General features: G+C 38.0%; 3 protein-coding genes and 1 long non-coding RNA gene across 4 annotated transcripts; 3 read left to right on the top strand and 1 right to left on the bottom strand.

Annotated features, from left to right (window-relative positions):
- The first annotated feature begins 118 nt into the window (after nucleotides 1-118).
- Nucleotides 119-1,906, top strand: LOC126864326 (SUMO-conjugating enzyme UBC9-B). The gene is made up of 5 exons (XM_050615605.1): nucleotides 119-308; nucleotides 398-467; nucleotides 803-886; nucleotides 958-1,220; nucleotides 1,299-1,906. The coding sequence occupies exons 2-5, from the start codon at nucleotides 402-404 to the stop codon at nucleotides 1,363-1,365; spliced, it is 480 nt and encodes a 159-aa protein (XP_050471562.1). The 5' UTR covers nucleotides 119-308; nucleotides 398-401; the 3' UTR covers nucleotides 1,366-1,906.
- A 153-nt stretch (nucleotides 1,907-2,059) lies between these two features.
- On the top strand, nucleotides 2,060-3,691 carry LOC126864325 (vitamin K epoxide reductase complex subunit 1-like protein 1). Its single transcript, XM_050615604.1, has 3 exons — nucleotides 2,060-2,495; nucleotides 2,965-3,062; nucleotides 3,177-3,691. Exons 1-3 carry the CDS (start codon nucleotides 2,314-2,316, stop codon nucleotides 3,398-3,400), a joined length of 504 nt encoding a protein of 167 aa, XP_050471561.1. The 5' UTR covers nucleotides 2,060-2,313; the 3' UTR covers nucleotides 3,401-3,691.
- Nucleotides 3,385-16,524, bottom strand: LOC126864273 (uncharacterized). Its single transcript, XM_050615454.1, has 12 exons — nucleotides 15,524-16,524; nucleotides 12,049-12,237; nucleotides 11,858-11,894; nucleotides 11,288-11,457; nucleotides 11,031-11,210; nucleotides 7,621-7,836; nucleotides 7,090-7,336; nucleotides 6,536-6,889; nucleotides 6,217-6,422; nucleotides 5,587-5,839; nucleotides 5,049-5,511; nucleotides 3,385-4,633 (listed from the first exon to the last, which is right to left on the bottom strand). The coding sequence occupies exons 2-12, from the start codon at nucleotides 12,115-12,117 to the stop codon at nucleotides 4,096-4,098; spliced, it is 2,733 nt and encodes a 910-aa protein (XP_050471411.1). The 5' UTR covers nucleotides 12,118-12,237; nucleotides 15,524-16,524; the 3' UTR covers nucleotides 3,385-4,095.
- On the top strand, nucleotides 12,783-14,890 carry LOC126864338 (uncharacterized). The gene is made up of 2 exons (XR_007689124.1): nucleotides 12,783-13,493; nucleotides 13,592-14,890. It is a non-coding gene; the product is annotated as an uncharacterized LOC126864338 (long non-coding RNA).
- Nucleotides 16,525-18,284: the final 1,760 nt, after the last annotated feature.

The following is an 18,284-nucleotide window of genomic DNA, read 5'->3' as shown; positions in this document are numbered from 1 at the left end:
ATTAATCAGCCAACCAACGAATTGGACAAATGTACATGTACTTTGATTGGTTTAGCTCTGCAGGACTTGTCCAAGACACGTGTCCTCTTTTACCAGCAGAGGTCCCCGTGTAACAGATGCTGTGTTTGCGAAAAAGAATTCACAGTGAGATCCGAACAACACCGAGGACGGTTACAAATCCATAGGTTTTCTGAACACGCACCCTAATAGAATCGCTTTCACCCTTGTGTAACTAAGTATTTGATGAAATTTCGGCGCAGAAAGTGCCCAGAATTCAAAGTTGTGGATTGTTATCGATAAGCATAGTGGTAATGTCACAATTGGTGTTTGCGCACCACGTCTCGATTATATTTCGCGCCGAAATACATTACGCTAATATAACGTAAAATTGTTGCAGATTAATGTCAGGCATTGCGATTGCTAGGCTCGCCGAAGAGCGAAAAGCATGGAGGAAAGATCATCCTTTTGTAAGTTATCCTTTTGATATATTATTTTTTACAACTGCAATCATTAATGTGTATGTTCCTTCTGGACAGTCTGAACATTGAATTATTTATTTAAACAAAATCGCATTAATAAATAAACATCTCTTTATAATATTATTTGATCATGAACAACTGTTTGTTATCGAGGTAGAAAATCGTTTTCGATAAAATAGTTCAACAGTTAAAAATCCTAACCTTACATACAGAAACGCGTGCATTATTCTGGATGTATATAGTATACATGTATATGTGTTTTGGATAAACGTCAATCTTTTTGCATGTAATGTGTATTGAGACATAATTTAACTTTTGTAAAGGGATTTGTAGCACGACCTGTTAAAAATCAAGATGGGACACTTAACTTGATGAATTGGGAATGTGCAATACCAGGGAAAAAATCTGTGAGTTGTAACACATAGTATTAGCGTTAACATTCATTTTCACGATATTATTTGAACATTCAATTTCGCAGACACCATGGGAGGGTGGATTGTACAAATTACGCATGATCTTCAAGGATGACTATCCTTCTAGTCCACCAAAATGTAAATTTGAACCTCCTTTATTTCACCCAAATGTCTACCCTTCAGGAACAGTATGTTTGTCTCTCTTGGACGAAGAAAAGGATTGGAGGCCTGCCATTACAATTAAACAAATTCTCCTTGGTATACAAGATTTATTAAATGAACCAAATGTCAAAGATCCAGCTCAAGCAGAAGCATATACAATATATTGGTATTATATTTATTTTATATGATGTAAAACTTGTGTGTATATGAAATTATTATGGGAAATGTGAATTTTTTATTACAGTCAAAATCGCTTGGAGTATGAAAAACGTGTAAGAGCTCAAGCGAGAGCAATGGCTCCACAGGAATAAAACACTATATTAAGTCTCATTAAATTCAAATATTCCAACTACATAAGGAGGTTATCATATATCTATAACATATTCTAATAATCTACATTTCTTATCTTTTTTATAAGTAACACTAGCGTATGATGTAGTTAATTTACAATTATCTGCATTTTTTCTTGTGACAAAATTCCTATATGTTCTTATGTACTCTATAGACAGTACTAATTAAGACATAGATAAATAAGATACTATCCTACTACAGGAAGGATTTTACATATTGTCACGCTAAATTTTTTGTTACCACTTATTTATAAAATCTGAATGGAAGAAGCATTTTTTTTAAGTCAAAAATTTAATTCATAAGAATTAATGAATATTCATAAGTCTAAAAACTTTGTATGAGGTACATCATGTAAAGGAATAAAACAAACGCGACACAAATCAGAAATATTCGTTCATTCTGCAGGTTATAAGCTGTCAGTATCACTTAAAAAAAAATGAATTTAAAGTCTTGTAAGGATTGTACAAATCTTAAGAAATAAAGTATTCCAATTGATTCAAATTTTTTTGTTTTTAACCAAAAGTAATCTTAACTTTGCAAAAAATCCAATATAATTACATATTCAGTTGTATGTAAATATGATAATTCGATGTTTGGATGACTTGACTCGGATCAGATTGTTGCTTTTATACGAGGATAATTTTGTGGTGGGAAGGAAATTAATCTCATTCGATATTCAGTATACTGAAGAGGGTCATCGCCAATCAACGTTCCATGTTACATTTCGTTTCACAGTATGATTATCGATCGTCGTATTTGTATTATTTCCTTCCACGAAGAACATTAATTTCTATTCATAGTGCTTAAAAAATTATCAAGTGTGAATAAATAACTCGATCAGTCAATTTTCTTTAAAATAGTGTATTCAAATTTAATTCAAATTTACTCGTTATTCATATAATTGAATCATGACTGCAATGAAGAAATCTATACGAAAATTAAACACTAAAATTATCACAACATGTATCGTAGGTTTTGCTCTTTCTTACTATGCATATTACGTGGAATTAGCAAAGGAAGAGGATGATTTGTACGAAGCAGTGTGCGATATTAACGAACATGTTAGTTGCACCAAAGCATTTTCTTCCAAGTAAGTATAGGTTGTTTAGTTTTAAAACATGTATTATACAATTTTGTTGATATAAAACTCGTACAATTTTGTGCACGAAGAAAATCTAGAAAACTTGTCCACAACGTAATTCGTGTTCTAATTGATGCAACTATTTTTTAAGATTATAAATATACGAATTTATTTAACTTCAAATTTTTGGTACTACGTAGATTGATATATTTTTATAACTGTAAATGCACGCACTGTACATTATTTTTGTATGTTTATTTATCGTACAGTGTTCTACATAGAAATCAGCCTTCTTCATTCTTGCGCATGCGTTCATATCGAATTTTGAATTAACTCTCTTATGATACTCAATGAAGATAATTTTGTAAGAAACATTAATACTTTTTTGTCTATGTTTTTCAACTTAAAAATACTTGGTGAATTATCATTCATTTTTAAAGAGCTGTATATAGCTAATAACTAATTGACTTTATTACAGATATGGGAAAGGTTTTGGAATAATTCCAGAAACATCTCTTTTATACGCGCCAAATTCTATATATGGATTAATGTTTTATCTTTTGGTCGCAATACTAAGTACGTATCGTATTTGTGATTCAATAAATTTTCATCTATTGTAATAATGTCATAACCCTGGGCAGAAAAAATATAATTTTTCGTTTTCTAACAACATTTTAATAAATTTTTTAGGTATATCAAATAAGTATGTTACATCAGCCCTTGTCGTAACATTAGAAATCTGTGCGAACCTTGGTACGTTTTATCTGGCTTACATTTTGTACAAATTAAGCAATATTTGTGTAGTTTGTGTTAGTCTGTATGTCGTAAATGCTATTCTTTTAATGCTTGCTGTTAAAAAGCAGCGAAAACTATATCGAAATAATGGCACAAATAAGAAGAAAAGATCGAAATAAATATGAATCTTTAAAAATCTAATTTTACTAAAATCTTCCGAATTTTGTTGAAAAGTCGTTAAGAATGGATTAATCATGATATTAATACATAGATATTGTTTACTTAACGTCTATATCCTGTGATTTATTAAAAACTTTTCACATTGTATCGAAGGAATCTGTATGTACTATTTAATACATTTCATTTGATGATTACGGAATAAACGCTATAAATGCAACAAATCTGGACAATTGTAATTTCACCTTGTATTAATATAATATAGTAATAAAATATCCCGAAATTTAACGTTACATTCAATCACATATTCTTAAACATGAATCGCTATCGCTATCTCATTCTCCTCCTCTACCAACCTGATATGTAATCTTGGATTGTAATTGAATACGTAAGTGAAAACAATTAAATAAATCTCGCATGAACTGTGCTGTAATAAGAACCTGTCTGAAAATATTAGAACAAAACACGCTCTCGTTGATTCATACAAAACGTGTCTATCTCTCACGATATACATGGACAATATTAATATCACTATACTACACTTTACACTATACAAAAAAAAATCTTAAACAATCATATATGATAATTAATAATCGCATAATAGATTCCACTTCAATTATATCGAAGAAAGCAGTTCATTATAAAATTATTAAAAAGTCTCCAACTGAACAACTTAAATCGACTTAATGAAAATTATTCAATACTCGTGTCTGCTGCTTTTCAACAAATCCCTGTTACTACGACTGATACTGGCCAAAATGCCGGGACTCTTCAACGGAGGTGTCTCGTCCAATCTATTTAATTGCAAGTTAGATGTGTACGGTATTTTGGGGGGTGCCGTGTCAGTGCCGTTTCTGTCAGCTTCGACGTTAAAGCTCTTGCTACGTAACAACGACGATCTGTAGCTTCGTTCCGGCTTGGCCGGCGGTTGGACGTTGGTCGGTACCGCCACCTTTGGCGACGTAACCGTGTTCTTGATGGAGATATTGATCATGCTTCCGTACTGACGCGACTGGTTCCCCGATGACGGAACGATGGCGTGTGACGTTCCCAATTTGATTGCATTAGAAACCGGTTGCTGGCGTCTTGCTAGAGTCTGCGACCGTACGTATTGTCCTCCGGCATGCAGGTTCCTCGGCAAGGTTTGAGTGCTCCTAAAATGTTCCTCTCGCTCGTGATCGTTGACTAGCCGACTGGTTGACTTGCTAAATCTGCCAAGTGAACTGGATGCGACGCTGAAACGCGTCGATTCGACAATTGACTGTGGAGCAATCGTTCTCCGAGATGGCTGACGAGCCCATACGAAACTACATAGCGGCATAGAGACATGCTCCCTTTCATGCAGCCTTCACCCAGCATCCGAAGCGACCGACGTTTCGTCGCGAAATGTCTTACTTGTACATCTATTCTACATACATACGTAATTGAACAAGCAATGAAGCACACCGTTCTACGGATTCGATTACGTAAATCTGTATCAGCTTACTGAAATGTCTTTCGACGCTCATACGATTACGCCTTTCTTTCGCAGCCAGGCAATACGATACCGCTGCTCTTACTTTTAACGATTAACTTGCAGACATAGCTAACCCATATATGCAACGATTAGCCATTTAATATTCTTTCTTTCTTATAACTTAGTTTAGTTACCTGTACTCGGTTTCAGCGGTAGCTCTACCACGTGGTTTCCCAGATCTTCTCGCATCTCGGTATCCTTTTTCGCGGCCGTAGATGCTTCCTCCGAAGGGATCCTCTCCGAGGTAATACCTGTGCAATGGTGGCGTTGATTCGCTGCGTTGCCATTGTTCTTGTACCACTTGGGCGCTAGTTTTCGCTGTTTTCGAGATCTTATTCGAATTATTGTTCACGGTAGCATGGTTCCTAGGTGGTCTTTCAGGAGGCCTTTCCTCGGTATCCCTTTCGTTTATCAGAGGAATGTTTTTGTCGATCACATTGTACTGCATGTAGGTCGGCCCACTGTCGTCAGTCTGAGTCAATTGAGAAATAGAGCTGCTATTGGACCGTTTATTCTTCCTTTCGCTGCTAGCAGAGCGCAATTTCCCTACTAGTTTCCTGAAAGACTCGCCGATCTTATATTTCGAATGTCCCGAACCTTGAACATTTAAAATATATATAAATATCATCGTCTTAAAAAAGAACATCCATTTCAAATGCCTTTAATACTTACTTTTTGCGGGACGAGCAGGAGTCGAAGTCGAAAATTCAGTTGATTTTTTACTGTCGCGTGAATTCAATTCTGGCATGGGTGACGTTGATCGAGATCTTGACGTTGATTTCTTCCAGTTGTCTCGCTCCACTGCCTGCTCTTGGACATTTCGATTGCGACTTTCCCAAGTTCTTTGTACGACGTGAACTGGGCTGGTAGTACGACCTGGTATCGAGTCGTTTAAACTGGTCTTTTCTTCGGACCTCGTTATCCACTAAAATGAACAATATCCTTACAATATATTGCAACACTCGATATCCGCGACAATAAATGTAAAGCTACAATCTTGGATCAAGTCGAAAAGAAATATATATCAACGTAAAATTTAATCGCTATTAGGTTCGCTATTGGCCATAGATATCAGTACACCTACTCGTTATATTTTTTGAAAAACTGTAACAAATTTCACTTCATTTTATAATAAAATAGTTAAAAAGTAAAAGCAGTGAAAAGTGTCCAATTTGTATCAAATATCATCAAATGTCCCAGTACTTCCATATGACCTGAATGACTAAATATAAAGCTCTGATATAATATATTGCAACAGAGTATAATCGATGCACAAACATAAAAGATATGAAAGATACATACCTGTTCTTTCGACCTTCGTCGAACAGGTGGAGATGGTGGAGTACGTGGTCGATCAAACGATTCTTGGTGTTCGCGACGAAGAACAGATTCATAAGTTTTTGAGTACGTCGATTCACCTTGGTTCCTTGAGTGATCCTGAGCATATCCGTTTGTATGAGCTGCTTCGACGTATTGCGGAGAACTTGTTCTTGCTTGACTTTGTCTCTCTAGATAATGTACGTAAATGTTTAATAATACCAAAAATTACGTTATAAATTATATAAAATATCACAAAGTTGTAAATGATACCCCGACGAGGTATATTTTAATCCTGTAATACCTTTCCCTTGGTATCTCTCAGACCACTCGCTTATGCCGTGAAAATATCCCGAAGGTGACGCTGAATCACGACCAGTACTGCGTCGTTGATGTCGATTAGAGTTCACATTCTGATAATCCCGTTCCTTAGGAGCACAAGACTTCATAGTAATGTTAATGTAGCTGGTATTCGCGCTAGTTGGAAGAGGAGAGTCGTCAGCATCGATGGATCCATGAGAAGAACGCGACTCGCTACCAAAATGGCTCTCCAACCATTTAGACGTTTCAAACTTTCTCGCTTCATCTTCCTCCTCAAAATCCAATGGTTTTTTTGTTAAAACATCCTTCCGTGTTGGGAAGCTCTCTCCGGGAAAGCCTGTAATAATAATCGTTGAATTTCTATCGTTTATTAGAAAGTTTATCTTTAAAAGAAAAGTCCATCTCGAAAAGATTAATGGGCCGATTCTCACGGCATATTAGCGCACTTTAACGATGGTTAAATAGCAGAAAATTTCCTAAAGGGCGTTTTTGGAACTTGATGTAAATTTATATAAAATTAAAAAAGAAAAGAAGTACCAGAATGTTTATGGAAACGAGTAGTTCGCATGGCTGTAGGCGATGATGTCCAATCTCCGATTCGTTCTCCCTCGGTGGTCTCTGCGACGTAGCGCATTTCACGGGCGACCCTCTCGCCACCTGAGATATAGTCGACCACGTCCTCGTCCCTCTTTTTAACGAACCTATGCGAGCTTTCCTTTTTTTTCTCCGACGCGTCGTCACCATTTATGTCGCTTCCGTCATCGGGAACCTCGTGGTCTTTAATCTACGATTAACATCAATATCAATTATAATTATTATATAATTATATAATTCAATTATCGTAACTCGTGTTTGACAAAGTTTAGTAAAAAACCAAATAACAACAGGAAAATGTTAGTAGTATCGAATTGATTGATAATGCACTGAATTTTAAAACTCCTGTAAGAAATGAATAATGTAACTCGAGGGACCGGTGCTCTTCCATCGTACTCTTCAATTATAAAACCGTCGAAGATCACAGAAAAAGACACGATAGCTAGGAACAAGAGAATATTTGAAGAAACAAACCTCCTCATGCTCAACCGTTCGTTTCCTCTCAGTAACGATCAATCCATCGGCTTTAAGCTCCTTCTTTTCCAAGGTTTTCTCAGTGTCGATCACCTTGTTCGACTTGGTCGTGTGCTGGACGACCCTGGGACCCGTTTGAGACGCCAATTGCTTGGAAGATTCAGCAAGGGCCACTCTCAGATCGCCCCGGTTGCTTCTTACAGCCTTCTGATACGCCTGAAACCAGACGAGTCACCGTTTAGCCAGTTAGGTCCGGCCAGTTATTATCCGCTGGAAATCACCTCGCGTTCCGAAATCTCGTCCACGATAAACCGGATCGTCCGGCTCTCGCACACGGTCCCTTCGCGAACAAGTGGAAAGAAAGGTGTTTCTAACAGCGAAGGTCACAACACTCAACATCCGTGACAATAAATGTAAAGCTACAATCTTGGATCAAGTCGAAAAGAAATATATATCAACGTAAAATTTAATCGCTATTAGGTTCGCTATTGGCCATAGATATCAGTACACCTACTCGTTATATTTTTTGAAAAACTGTAACAAATTTCACTTTATTTTATAATAAAATAGTTAAAAAGTAAAAGCAGTGAAAAGTGTTCAATTTGTACCAAATATCATCAAATGTCCCAGTACTTCTATATGACCTGAATGACTAAATATAAAGTTCTGATATAGAGAATTATATTAAAAGATGATTCACTTTATTTTATAATAAAACAGTTAAAAAGTAAAAGCAGTGAAAAGTGTTCAATTTGTACCAAATATCATCAAATGTCCCAGTACTTCCATATGACCTGAATGACTAAATATAAAGTTCTGATATAGAGAATTATATTAAAAGATGATATTAAAATAAGAAGGAAAATATTTTAAATATAGATATTACGCAACGAGAGAAACTCGCTTGTAGGTGAAGATATTCGCAACGTTTGAAGGTTGCCATCAATTTAAGCAAAGCGAACAGAATGGCTTGCATTGGTCGAGGTCATTAAAGGTCACCTAAGTAATTAATGTTTTACATATGGAATAGGTTGTTTTTAAGCTCGACACTTAATCGACATTGATCACTTGAAAAGCTCGAATTGAAATTAAATGTAAGTGATTAACGTAGATTGTCGAGTTTATTTTTTGACAAGAATTACACGAATTCAGTTTACACGCAGATCACCTGACGACTCATAAGGATGTCCTTTATCATTCACATCCAAATTAAGAAGAAGAAGAAAAAAAAAGAAAGGCTAAAATGACCTTCGCACGTTCCACACGCTTATAAAAATAGGTATTTATCATAAGAAAGTTATCCTCGTTTTACATTTTTATTGAAACGCTTGAAACTTCATCAGATATCTTTCTATGTTACAAATAATTAGAAATAAGTGAGAAAAAAATAACCTGTGGGTGTAGTCCCTTGAAATACGATCAGTTTCCTATATGATCCATTTTATAGACACGAATTACCGTTTGTACCACTGTAACACCCAAACGACACCAAACATTTAACAGTTTTACAAAATACCAGCGAAAGATCCACGAGGAATCATATCTGATCTCAGGTGTTGGTCGTCGTATCGGCGCTCTGTCAAAGAAGAAGATAGGGGGGCGAGAATGAACGTTATCACCGTGTAGAATCACGTAATATCCTGTAATCGCCGGTAAACGGATCAGAACAAGGAAAGTAATCTGTGAAACGTATGTCGGTCGCGACCAGATAGGAACGTCGAAGATAGTCGAGCACGGAACAGCTGCTATGACTGCGATCGTGGCATCTCAGCTCGTTCGTCGCCATTCGGTGAAGGGAGAGCAAAGTCGAGAGATCATCGACTTCCACTTCTCGATGAGTCGTGCCTCTTTGTCGCTCTTTCTCCTGTGACTTCTCCTTCCTTAGTTCTCCTTTCTCTTCCTCTCTGCTTCTTCTCCGTAGGTATCCCTACTTCGCGTATCAGCCGATACAGCCGATCAGCCTCTCTTTCCTTTCGTTCTTCTTCATCCAGAACAATTCGACCTCTTCGTTTCTGAATCGTTCATGCGCGAACGCGAATACCTGTTGCCTGGCTTTTGCAATGCAGAAGTCAGTCCCCTCCAACGAGAGATATTTCCTCTTCTATCGTAACCGCTAGTAACCGGTAAGCCTCGTTGCACGCTCGATCGACTCTAGAGACGATCTCACACTTTCGTCCTAAAGTCTAATCCAACTAGCTTCCATCTTCTCCTCATGCTGTTCTTTCGAGCTCGGCCTTTTAACGATGTTTCCAGTTTTTCATTTTTAAGCGTCAGTGTAATCTCCGCAGAAAAACAGTATGCTTTACCTATTATCGATTCGTGTGATTATTTGCACGTTCCTTGGTATTTCACGAGGATATTCCACGAGGTAAAGATTCTCCGATCTGCTCGATTTGTTACCACATAGATTTACGATAAGCAACGTGACAAATACGATTGGCTACACGATACACCTGTTGCTCGTCTCCTCTTGATGCACAGTCGCTGCCTTCCGTGTTCGTCTCTTTCCGCTCAGGCTCCATTAATCATCCGCCGACAAGCGTTCACAGATGCCTTTTGACGATGTTTGACAGACCGTCAGAAAAATTACAAATTTCTGGCTTTGTCGATCGCTAGAGGAATTCGCTCTTGAGCGAAGAGTACCGCGGACATTGTTGCGAATAATCATACGTAAGTGTGAGACGAAGTTTAACAAAGGTGTGAAATGAAAATATACAAAGGAATTAGAATCGATGCTTATAGAGCTTTTGCACGGTATATAAACGAACGTGCGAAGAGAAGAAGAGGATACAACTAGTCTAAGTGTATGCGTATACTTTAAGATAAAGAGTCAGCATTGTCAAATTCAACAAGCTATGAGAAACTTCAGACTTACATGATCTTTCTGTACATTTCATTTGAAAAGTGTCTGCATGTACACGCCTAATCTAGTCGTATTGCATACTTTCTTCACATCTCTGTTTGTTTTGTTCGTCGCCCGTAAAATTTCTCAATTATGATGTTAAGCAGCACCTCAAATACATTTCTCCTCTCCAGGAGAAAGCTTGTACGGCACACTTTAAAGAAATCGTCATTCGCAAATTTAGTAGACCAAATAGAAACGAACACGTCCCCCGAGTTCCATAATGTACCGTTTTGTCCACGTTGGCCTTGGGCGAGTCAGAAATCGGTGTACTGGATAAATCCGGAACTCGAAATTTTTCCAGACCGGGAAAGGAAGTTGGTCAAAAGAGGGCACCGTATTTGTGATCCACGGGTACCTACCGTAGTGAATACATGTGGGATGAGCCTTGGCGAGAGGCGAGCTGACCTTTACGCGGCAAGAAAGAGAAAGAACGTGTACTACACCAGCGTATCGCGGCACGCGCAGGTGGAATTTAGATGTGGGTGTGTCGCGTCGATATATGTACCTCGTCCGAGATATCTCCCAATTGTTGACGATCTTCTGTCTCCAGCCTCTCCTCGATTTCCTCGCGACTCCTCACTACCGTCTCGTTTAATTCCTTCTGGACAATGCTACCGGCATCGGCAGAGTTTCTTCCACCTGTTGGCCATTCAACTTCTTGTGGTTGATCACCGGTTGTTCGTCTCTGAAACGAAAGATCGGTAAAATGGCAGTAATACGAAGGTTTTATTATTATATTTCAGTTATTCGAAATAGCCTTACTTCTTGCGTGGTATGCTCCTGTTGCTCGACGTCTTCGGTAGTATTCGTGGTAACCAGAGGCCCTGAATCGACCACGACCTCGCCATCCTCGAGTACAACCTGTCGCTTCACTCTCGTCTCGATCTGTCTGGTGGTCGTTATTTCTTTTTTCTTTCGAGTCTCCCATTCCTCTGAAAGCGGAAGCGAGTACTCTTTCCACTTGGACTATACAATGCCGACGTTATTGCGAAAAACCAATCTTTCTAACTGAACGAATAAGAATGGGAGGCAGAGAGAGAGAGAGAGAGAGAGAAGGGAGGTAAAAAAAGAAAAAAAACAAAGAAGAGCTGAGAAGGAGAGGGGCGAAATGGTGCGAGTAGACGTCGATGATTGCAGTGATCCGTTTCGCGACGTCGAACAAGAATAAGAGGAACTTCGCTGATGTTAATACGCTTCACGGTAAATGTTTGCCAGACCTCGGTTCGCGCGCGACACGCCTTCCTTCTTATCTTGTATCTAGTTATTTGAATCACGACTCGAACGTCCGCATCACGAACAAACAATGCATGACAATCACGTTCGAGGAATTACCTTCTTTGACCAAAGCCACGGAATTCTCAGGGTCGATCTGAAAAGTAAAAAAAGTAGTCGCATGGTTAAACTCGTTTCTCTGACTGTATATGTAAAGGGTTGTAGCAATATCTGTCCGTCTGACTGCGAGCACAGGAATAAATGATTTATACCTTTATAAGGTAGGTACAAAGACGAGAAGATCTACTCACGAGAATCGGTGGAACGCTCGCTGACGGTGGACGAGCCTCGTATCGCCGTGTTGAAATCACCTCCATCATTCGATCATGCCTGCTGGTGAATCCTAGTGCTGTTAGAGGCTGTCGTGACAGGAAGTGAAATTATTGGTTCACGAATTCCTCCAACAAAAGTCTGCCTTCTTATCCGATTACCTGACTTTTCTGGAATAATTCAATATAACAATATGCACATCTTTCTTTCAGAGATCATAAATTCGTTAAATTATATGAATTTATGCAGAAGACGACAAGGCGACAATTAGGTGTCAAGAGAAATTATTGTAGTATGGAGGAAAGACCGTTGGGGAAAACCCGGTGAACTATAGGTAGAAAGTAAGAACAGTGCTGACAGGCAGAGAATGATGGGAAATCCTTATGGGCCAGATGTTCGTGGTCCTTTAGGACATTGTGTAATTAGAAAAGGTGCATTTGACCATCTTGGGTCAACAGCTGTAAAACTCGTGTACGTCGTAATAGTACTGAAAACTCTGGTATCAAAAGAATGTCTTGGCGAGGAGAGTGGTCAATAGTCGATATTCAACAGTAAGTAGTAAATAGCAAATAGTAGATAGTAAATAGTAGGTAGTAAATAGTAAATATTAAATAGTAAATAGTAAATAGTTAATAGCTGCGAGGAAGCTGCGAATAATTGCAAGTTACTCATGAGTTGTGAGTTGTAAGTTGTAAGTTGAGTTGTAAACTACCAATTTAGTTGTCTTTAGCTACATCACATTACTACATTAAGTTCTAATTAAATAGTTACAGTTTTCCGTTTCAATCACAATAAATAAATAAATCTATATAATAAATAAAGATCGCTATGATCCTGATCTCTATATTATGTATAATATCTTCTTATGGATTCTTGAACCTTTATAAATATGTATAATAATTTGTTTAATATTTAGTAGCGTGTCGATTCCTCTATTAATGTTTCCTCATAGTTTTCCCTTCAATTCACTTTTCCTCTCAACTTCTCGTACAAAAGGTACATATATTTATTCAAAAATAGAATAGAATAACGAAGTAGTTGAAACGAGCCGCAATTTGCCAGTCCCGGGAATCATCGGGGTAATCAGGATGTAAGAAACAACAGGGTCATCTCGATCCGATGGAAGTCATCGAAGATGCAGCCTATTTAACGCTTCTAGCGTAATCGTGACCACGTATGTCTAGTAATCGTGTGTATGTGTATAGGCGGGGCATAATAATTCATCAGGACGCTCTTTCTGCATGGAAGTCGAAGGCCGCTGTGGCGCGCGGGTCTGTGGTCGCGGCCACCTCGATATGGGCTGCGATACGATATCGAGATGGTTAAAAGACACGCGTGTGCCACGTACGACCAGTTTTCGACGACAGTGGCGTATTTCTTATATCGTTTAACCCTTTGGCCCAAGAATATACTAATGAAGAGATAGGTAAATATATGCCTATTACAAAATTAGAATCTTCAGAGAAATTTCGTAAATTATTCAAAATATATTGAAAAAATACTTGTGAAATTTGTTTTGTTAAGTTGCAGGTGATTTAAAAAATAAAGACAGATGATGAATTGTGATTCAGACGCTGAATTCTAACTCGTGCAATTCTTTGTATAACTATCTAAAATACGATCAATATAATATTATCGGCGATGAATACCGAAACTATTCATTATATTAATAAATTATAATTAATGGAGGAAGATTGAACGAAAGCATCGGCCTACGCCATTGAACACTTGCGTCCTTGCGGTTGGAATTACGCACGAGCTCTCCCTGTCCTGGCTGGAACAGGTACGTAAGTATCACGATTTTTTCCCCTAGAATCTAGGCTTATAATGTGCCGTCTTAAAGTAAATGACGGCTACCAGAGAAAATAATCGTCGGCCACTTCAAACTGGCACGCATTGACGTTCCGGTCAGCGATAATTAACGTACTTTACAAAGTAGTGAGAAAGAGAGAGAGGGAGAGAGAACGAAAAGAGATCTCGTAAATGAAGAGACGACGTCGATCGAGACTAAGTTAAAAAGCAGGAGCGATTCGTATTGACATCACGCACCAACGACGATTCTATATACGACCGTGTCGGTCTTTTCTCATTGGATATGCACGTGACGTCAGGCATGTGTCACACTGGTGTGCGGCTGAACAAGTGAAAACTGTCCAAGGCGGAGGACGTTTTTCTGCTCTATTGTCACAGCGAACGGAACGAAGTTTCTCGACTTCCATCATGGAAGAGGATACTAGTTAGTAATATTTTTTAAATATTATTCTAATATCGTTTCTCTTTTACATCCTTTTAAGTGGGAGAACTACGAACTACGTGAACCACGAATCTTCTGAGATGATAGTTTTTATCGAGGATCTTTCTCCATTTGTTTTACTAAATTTTTAAGTGAAAAATCGGAGATGTCACAATGAGAGTCGAAAGCACAACGGCAGACAATGCAAGTGATAGAAGACTGTGAGTCTTAAATTACGTGGATCGTAAATCGAGCAGCGAACGCGATTGTTCGGTGATTGCGTTTAAATCACCGTTCGACATGTCGTCGGTGATTTAAATGCGTGGCTGAAGAACGAAAAGCGACAGATAAATAGAGCGATCGGAGAACAGGTGGACACTCGTGGGTGGTATGCCTGTAATGCGATGAACACGTGACCTCGACAAGGACGTCGCCATTTTGAGGAAAAATAAGCGCGGCAAGTTTATACGTGACATCTCTCATATCTCTCAATCATCCAATTTTCTTCTAAAAAAAAGAAAAAGTATCACTTTTATTACACATTTTGTAAAAGTTATAAAAGAAAAATAAATGTATTGCTTAAAACAAAATATACTGTTCGAATTCATTTAACTGTAAATAACTTTAATCCAAACGAAGAAACGGTGGAGTAGAGAATTAAATAACTTGATGCATTTAGAATTTCAAGGAAGAAAATATCTGACCGCTCTTCCGTGAAGTTAAAAAAAAATAAATCGCATTTCTGCTTTCGTGTTAACTGTACTCAAACCATGGCAACTAATCATTGACCAAGTCTCGTTATGAAATTAATTCGATCTAACAATCATGTAAAACTGTCGGTTCTAAACATCGGTAATCTAATTGCGAATTAACATGCAAGTGTAAACAAAATCAAATAACATCGATCTGGTATGGAGAACACGTAATGAGAGGAAAAGAGAGGCATAGACTAGAAACGTGTCTTTACAGCCGATGCACTGGGAAGATTCCCATCGGTACTCGTGCACGGCAAATTACGTAAGAAGCTGACAATGCTAGTCTCGTAACATCCTCGAGCAAAAAGCGATTCGATGGAGCGGCCAGCCTTCTCTAAGAAAGTACACGCGTTTCAGAATTGCGGTAAGCAACGAAAGAGAATAACATAGAATAAGATGTATTTGAATTTAGCGAAGAGTAAGAGTCAGCGGGTAAAAAAGGAAAAAAAGAGCGGTGTTTACATTCACCTGATTCTTATCGATACTCCAATGACCGCTGCTTTCAAAACCGTAGATAGATGGATCAAGTGGATAACAATTCTTCGATATCTTGTTCTTTCGATTACAAGTACGAGTGCACACGTGACAAGAAGAAGAGAAGTCGTTTAAATCGTCGTTGAACAAGTCGTCAAGTGACGAGTAAAATGCCACAGCGTGGATAATCGAAAAACGAACGGCAAACCAAATTCCCGCGCATGCTGCCGTGGCCAGCGCTCACGATACTGTTCGTCCGTGGAGCGCTTTCTGACGGATCTCCCAGCCGCCGAAGTGCTCCCAGTGGGAGGCGAAGATCGCCGGAGCAGCACGAAGCACACCCGAACTATTGGTACCGATGAGATCGAGTTGAATCCAATCTGGGACCAGTAGTCTGTTCCATAGGCAAATCGATTGTCCGAATTGATATACCATTACCAAGTTTTGTTTAAAGAAATGGGAAAAGATATAAAGTATGATGAGATATTCGGAAATGTCAAATTGAAATATATGAAATCTCCTTTTTTAATTTACTAATGAACTGTAACGAATCTGTTAATCGATATATTTTTGTAGGTGTGTATTTTAAAAATTATAGGCAAGTATTTATATTTCTAATTTCTTTATCGTAGTAATGAACTATTCCTGTAACGAAACTAATCGTCTCGAAACATGTTAAAAGTAAATTCTGAATGGAACAGGAACGAGATAGCTTGACTGTATATGGCTAAAGGATCCCTTTGTCAGAGCAAGGACAAAGATCGAATCAGGGACAATACCTGTAAGGGATATTGTGGCGAGAGACAAGGACATCCGCGTTTCGACAAAATCGGTCAGCGGGTCACAGATAATTCTTCGTGAAGTCTGTAAAACTGACTATAAGAAATCTATCATAGTATCATAAATGTATTCTATTTAGTAACTATCTAACTAAGAGCAATATTATATAACGAAATAATATATAAATAATCCCAATGATTGTATTTCTTTAAGATTTGAACAAAGTTCAACTTCGAGTTCAACCTCTGATCAATAATAAATATTAATGGAATAATTAGCATGTACAATATTAATATGTAACATTAGCTTTCAACGATCAACAGAATGTTATGAGATTTTAATTACAAACAAACTGCTGATTTAAATATGAAATTCTCTATTAAACAATCTTTTTTAATCTATGAATATGTATCTGAGAATCATGTCTGCGTGAAGTTTAAAATTTAACGTCGATTAAGCTGAACAAATTGAAAGGAAAATTTAACATTCATCCTACACGGGTTATCGAAAAATATATCTGAACAGAAACGCCAAATACATTTTCAGAAGCCTATTCTTAGCACTGGGGGTTAATATGCAAATGCAACGTTCCAAGTGAATACCTTATATTGCGTGCGTGTGAAGTGATTCATCCGTGAACATAATCAAAATATTGTATCTTAATATCTGTATTCGCGCCTACTTCGTCCGGCACCAAAAATGGTTGCTTAACGAAATAATGGAAAGGGAAGAGAATAATATTTACATGTTCTGTGAATGTGAAAGTGTTGATCGATTCTTCTTCGATGTACTTAAGTAACATCATAGAGCAGTTGCGACAGTGTCGCTATTATAATTATCCTTAACGTTGCCGTCGATCGTTATACCATGACTCAATACTGCATTGATGCGCTCTGTTTACACTCAACAGTGAAACCGTAATAGGTACTACTGGCACGACTGCATAGCTCAAAACTACTGGCGTTCAGAGAATTTTGCATTTCATTTACGTAAAATGTAACGAACTGAAAAAGAAAGAACAGTTTAAAGAAATGTATACACACTTAGAAATACTAGGTATATTCATTTTTATCATTTAGTCATGGAGCAATGTATAAAATCATTAACGTGATTTTAAATAGTTGCAAATTTAGCGACTACAACAATAAGGCTAATTCATAAAAGTTAATTCCATCGAGGATAAAGTATTTCATTTGTATTTAGCAATTAAAAAGGCAAACAAAAATCTATTAAAATTTTACCGTAGGATTTGAGCTATCAATCACTTTGAAGGAAACCTTAGAAGCAATGAATGATCTTGTACTAAAGCTCCCCACGCGTAATTTCATTATTCTGGTTTTCCTTGGCGCTAATCTTATTCTCTATATACAGCTCGCAATCGTAGTATCCTTGGACAGAAGTAGGTACGCGTCACTGGTCTCCGGTATTACAATCGTATCGAGTGATCATGCCAATGTCAATAACAGAAATTGCGAGAATGATAGTGGAACACTAGCGTGTCAAATGGTATAAGCAGTTAGCCAGATGCCGAACATATAAACAAGATGATACATTGTAACTTCGCACGACACGCTAAGTACATAAATCGTGGACTGAAAGTCTGAAACAGAACCATGATAGTATGGAAATCCACCTGATCGACCTCGAATTATTCTTCCGGGAGGACGAGCCGTACGCAACACGACGTATGTATGTTTCATGTATGTAGGTAAGCAAGAAGGCGGCCCACGTCAGTTGCGAGTCGGGACAAGCTTACCTATATGGATTTGGAAACGTGGCCATCGCCAAAAGCGGCCCAACAAAATCAACAGGACATGTTTGCGGAGCGGGCGTAATTGGTCCCGTGAACTGGTTCAAAAGAGGCGCGCCTTTGCAGGTGCGGCCTAATGCGTTGATCCAGCGGTGACTTTTTCCACGAACGGCAATTTCTACCGTTTCCTTCGTTGGATATAATTGTGATATTACTACAGAATAA

This window comes from Bombus huntii, chromosome 3 (assembly GCF_024542735.1).
Source record: "Bombus huntii isolate Logan2020A chromosome 3, iyBomHunt1.1, whole genome shotgun sequence".
NCBI classification, from domain to species: Eukaryota; Metazoa; Arthropoda; class Insecta; order Hymenoptera; family Apidae; genus Bombus; species Bombus huntii.
The sequence above is the reverse complement of the archived record's forward strand: the minus strand, read 5'-3'. Positions and strand labels throughout refer to the sequence as shown.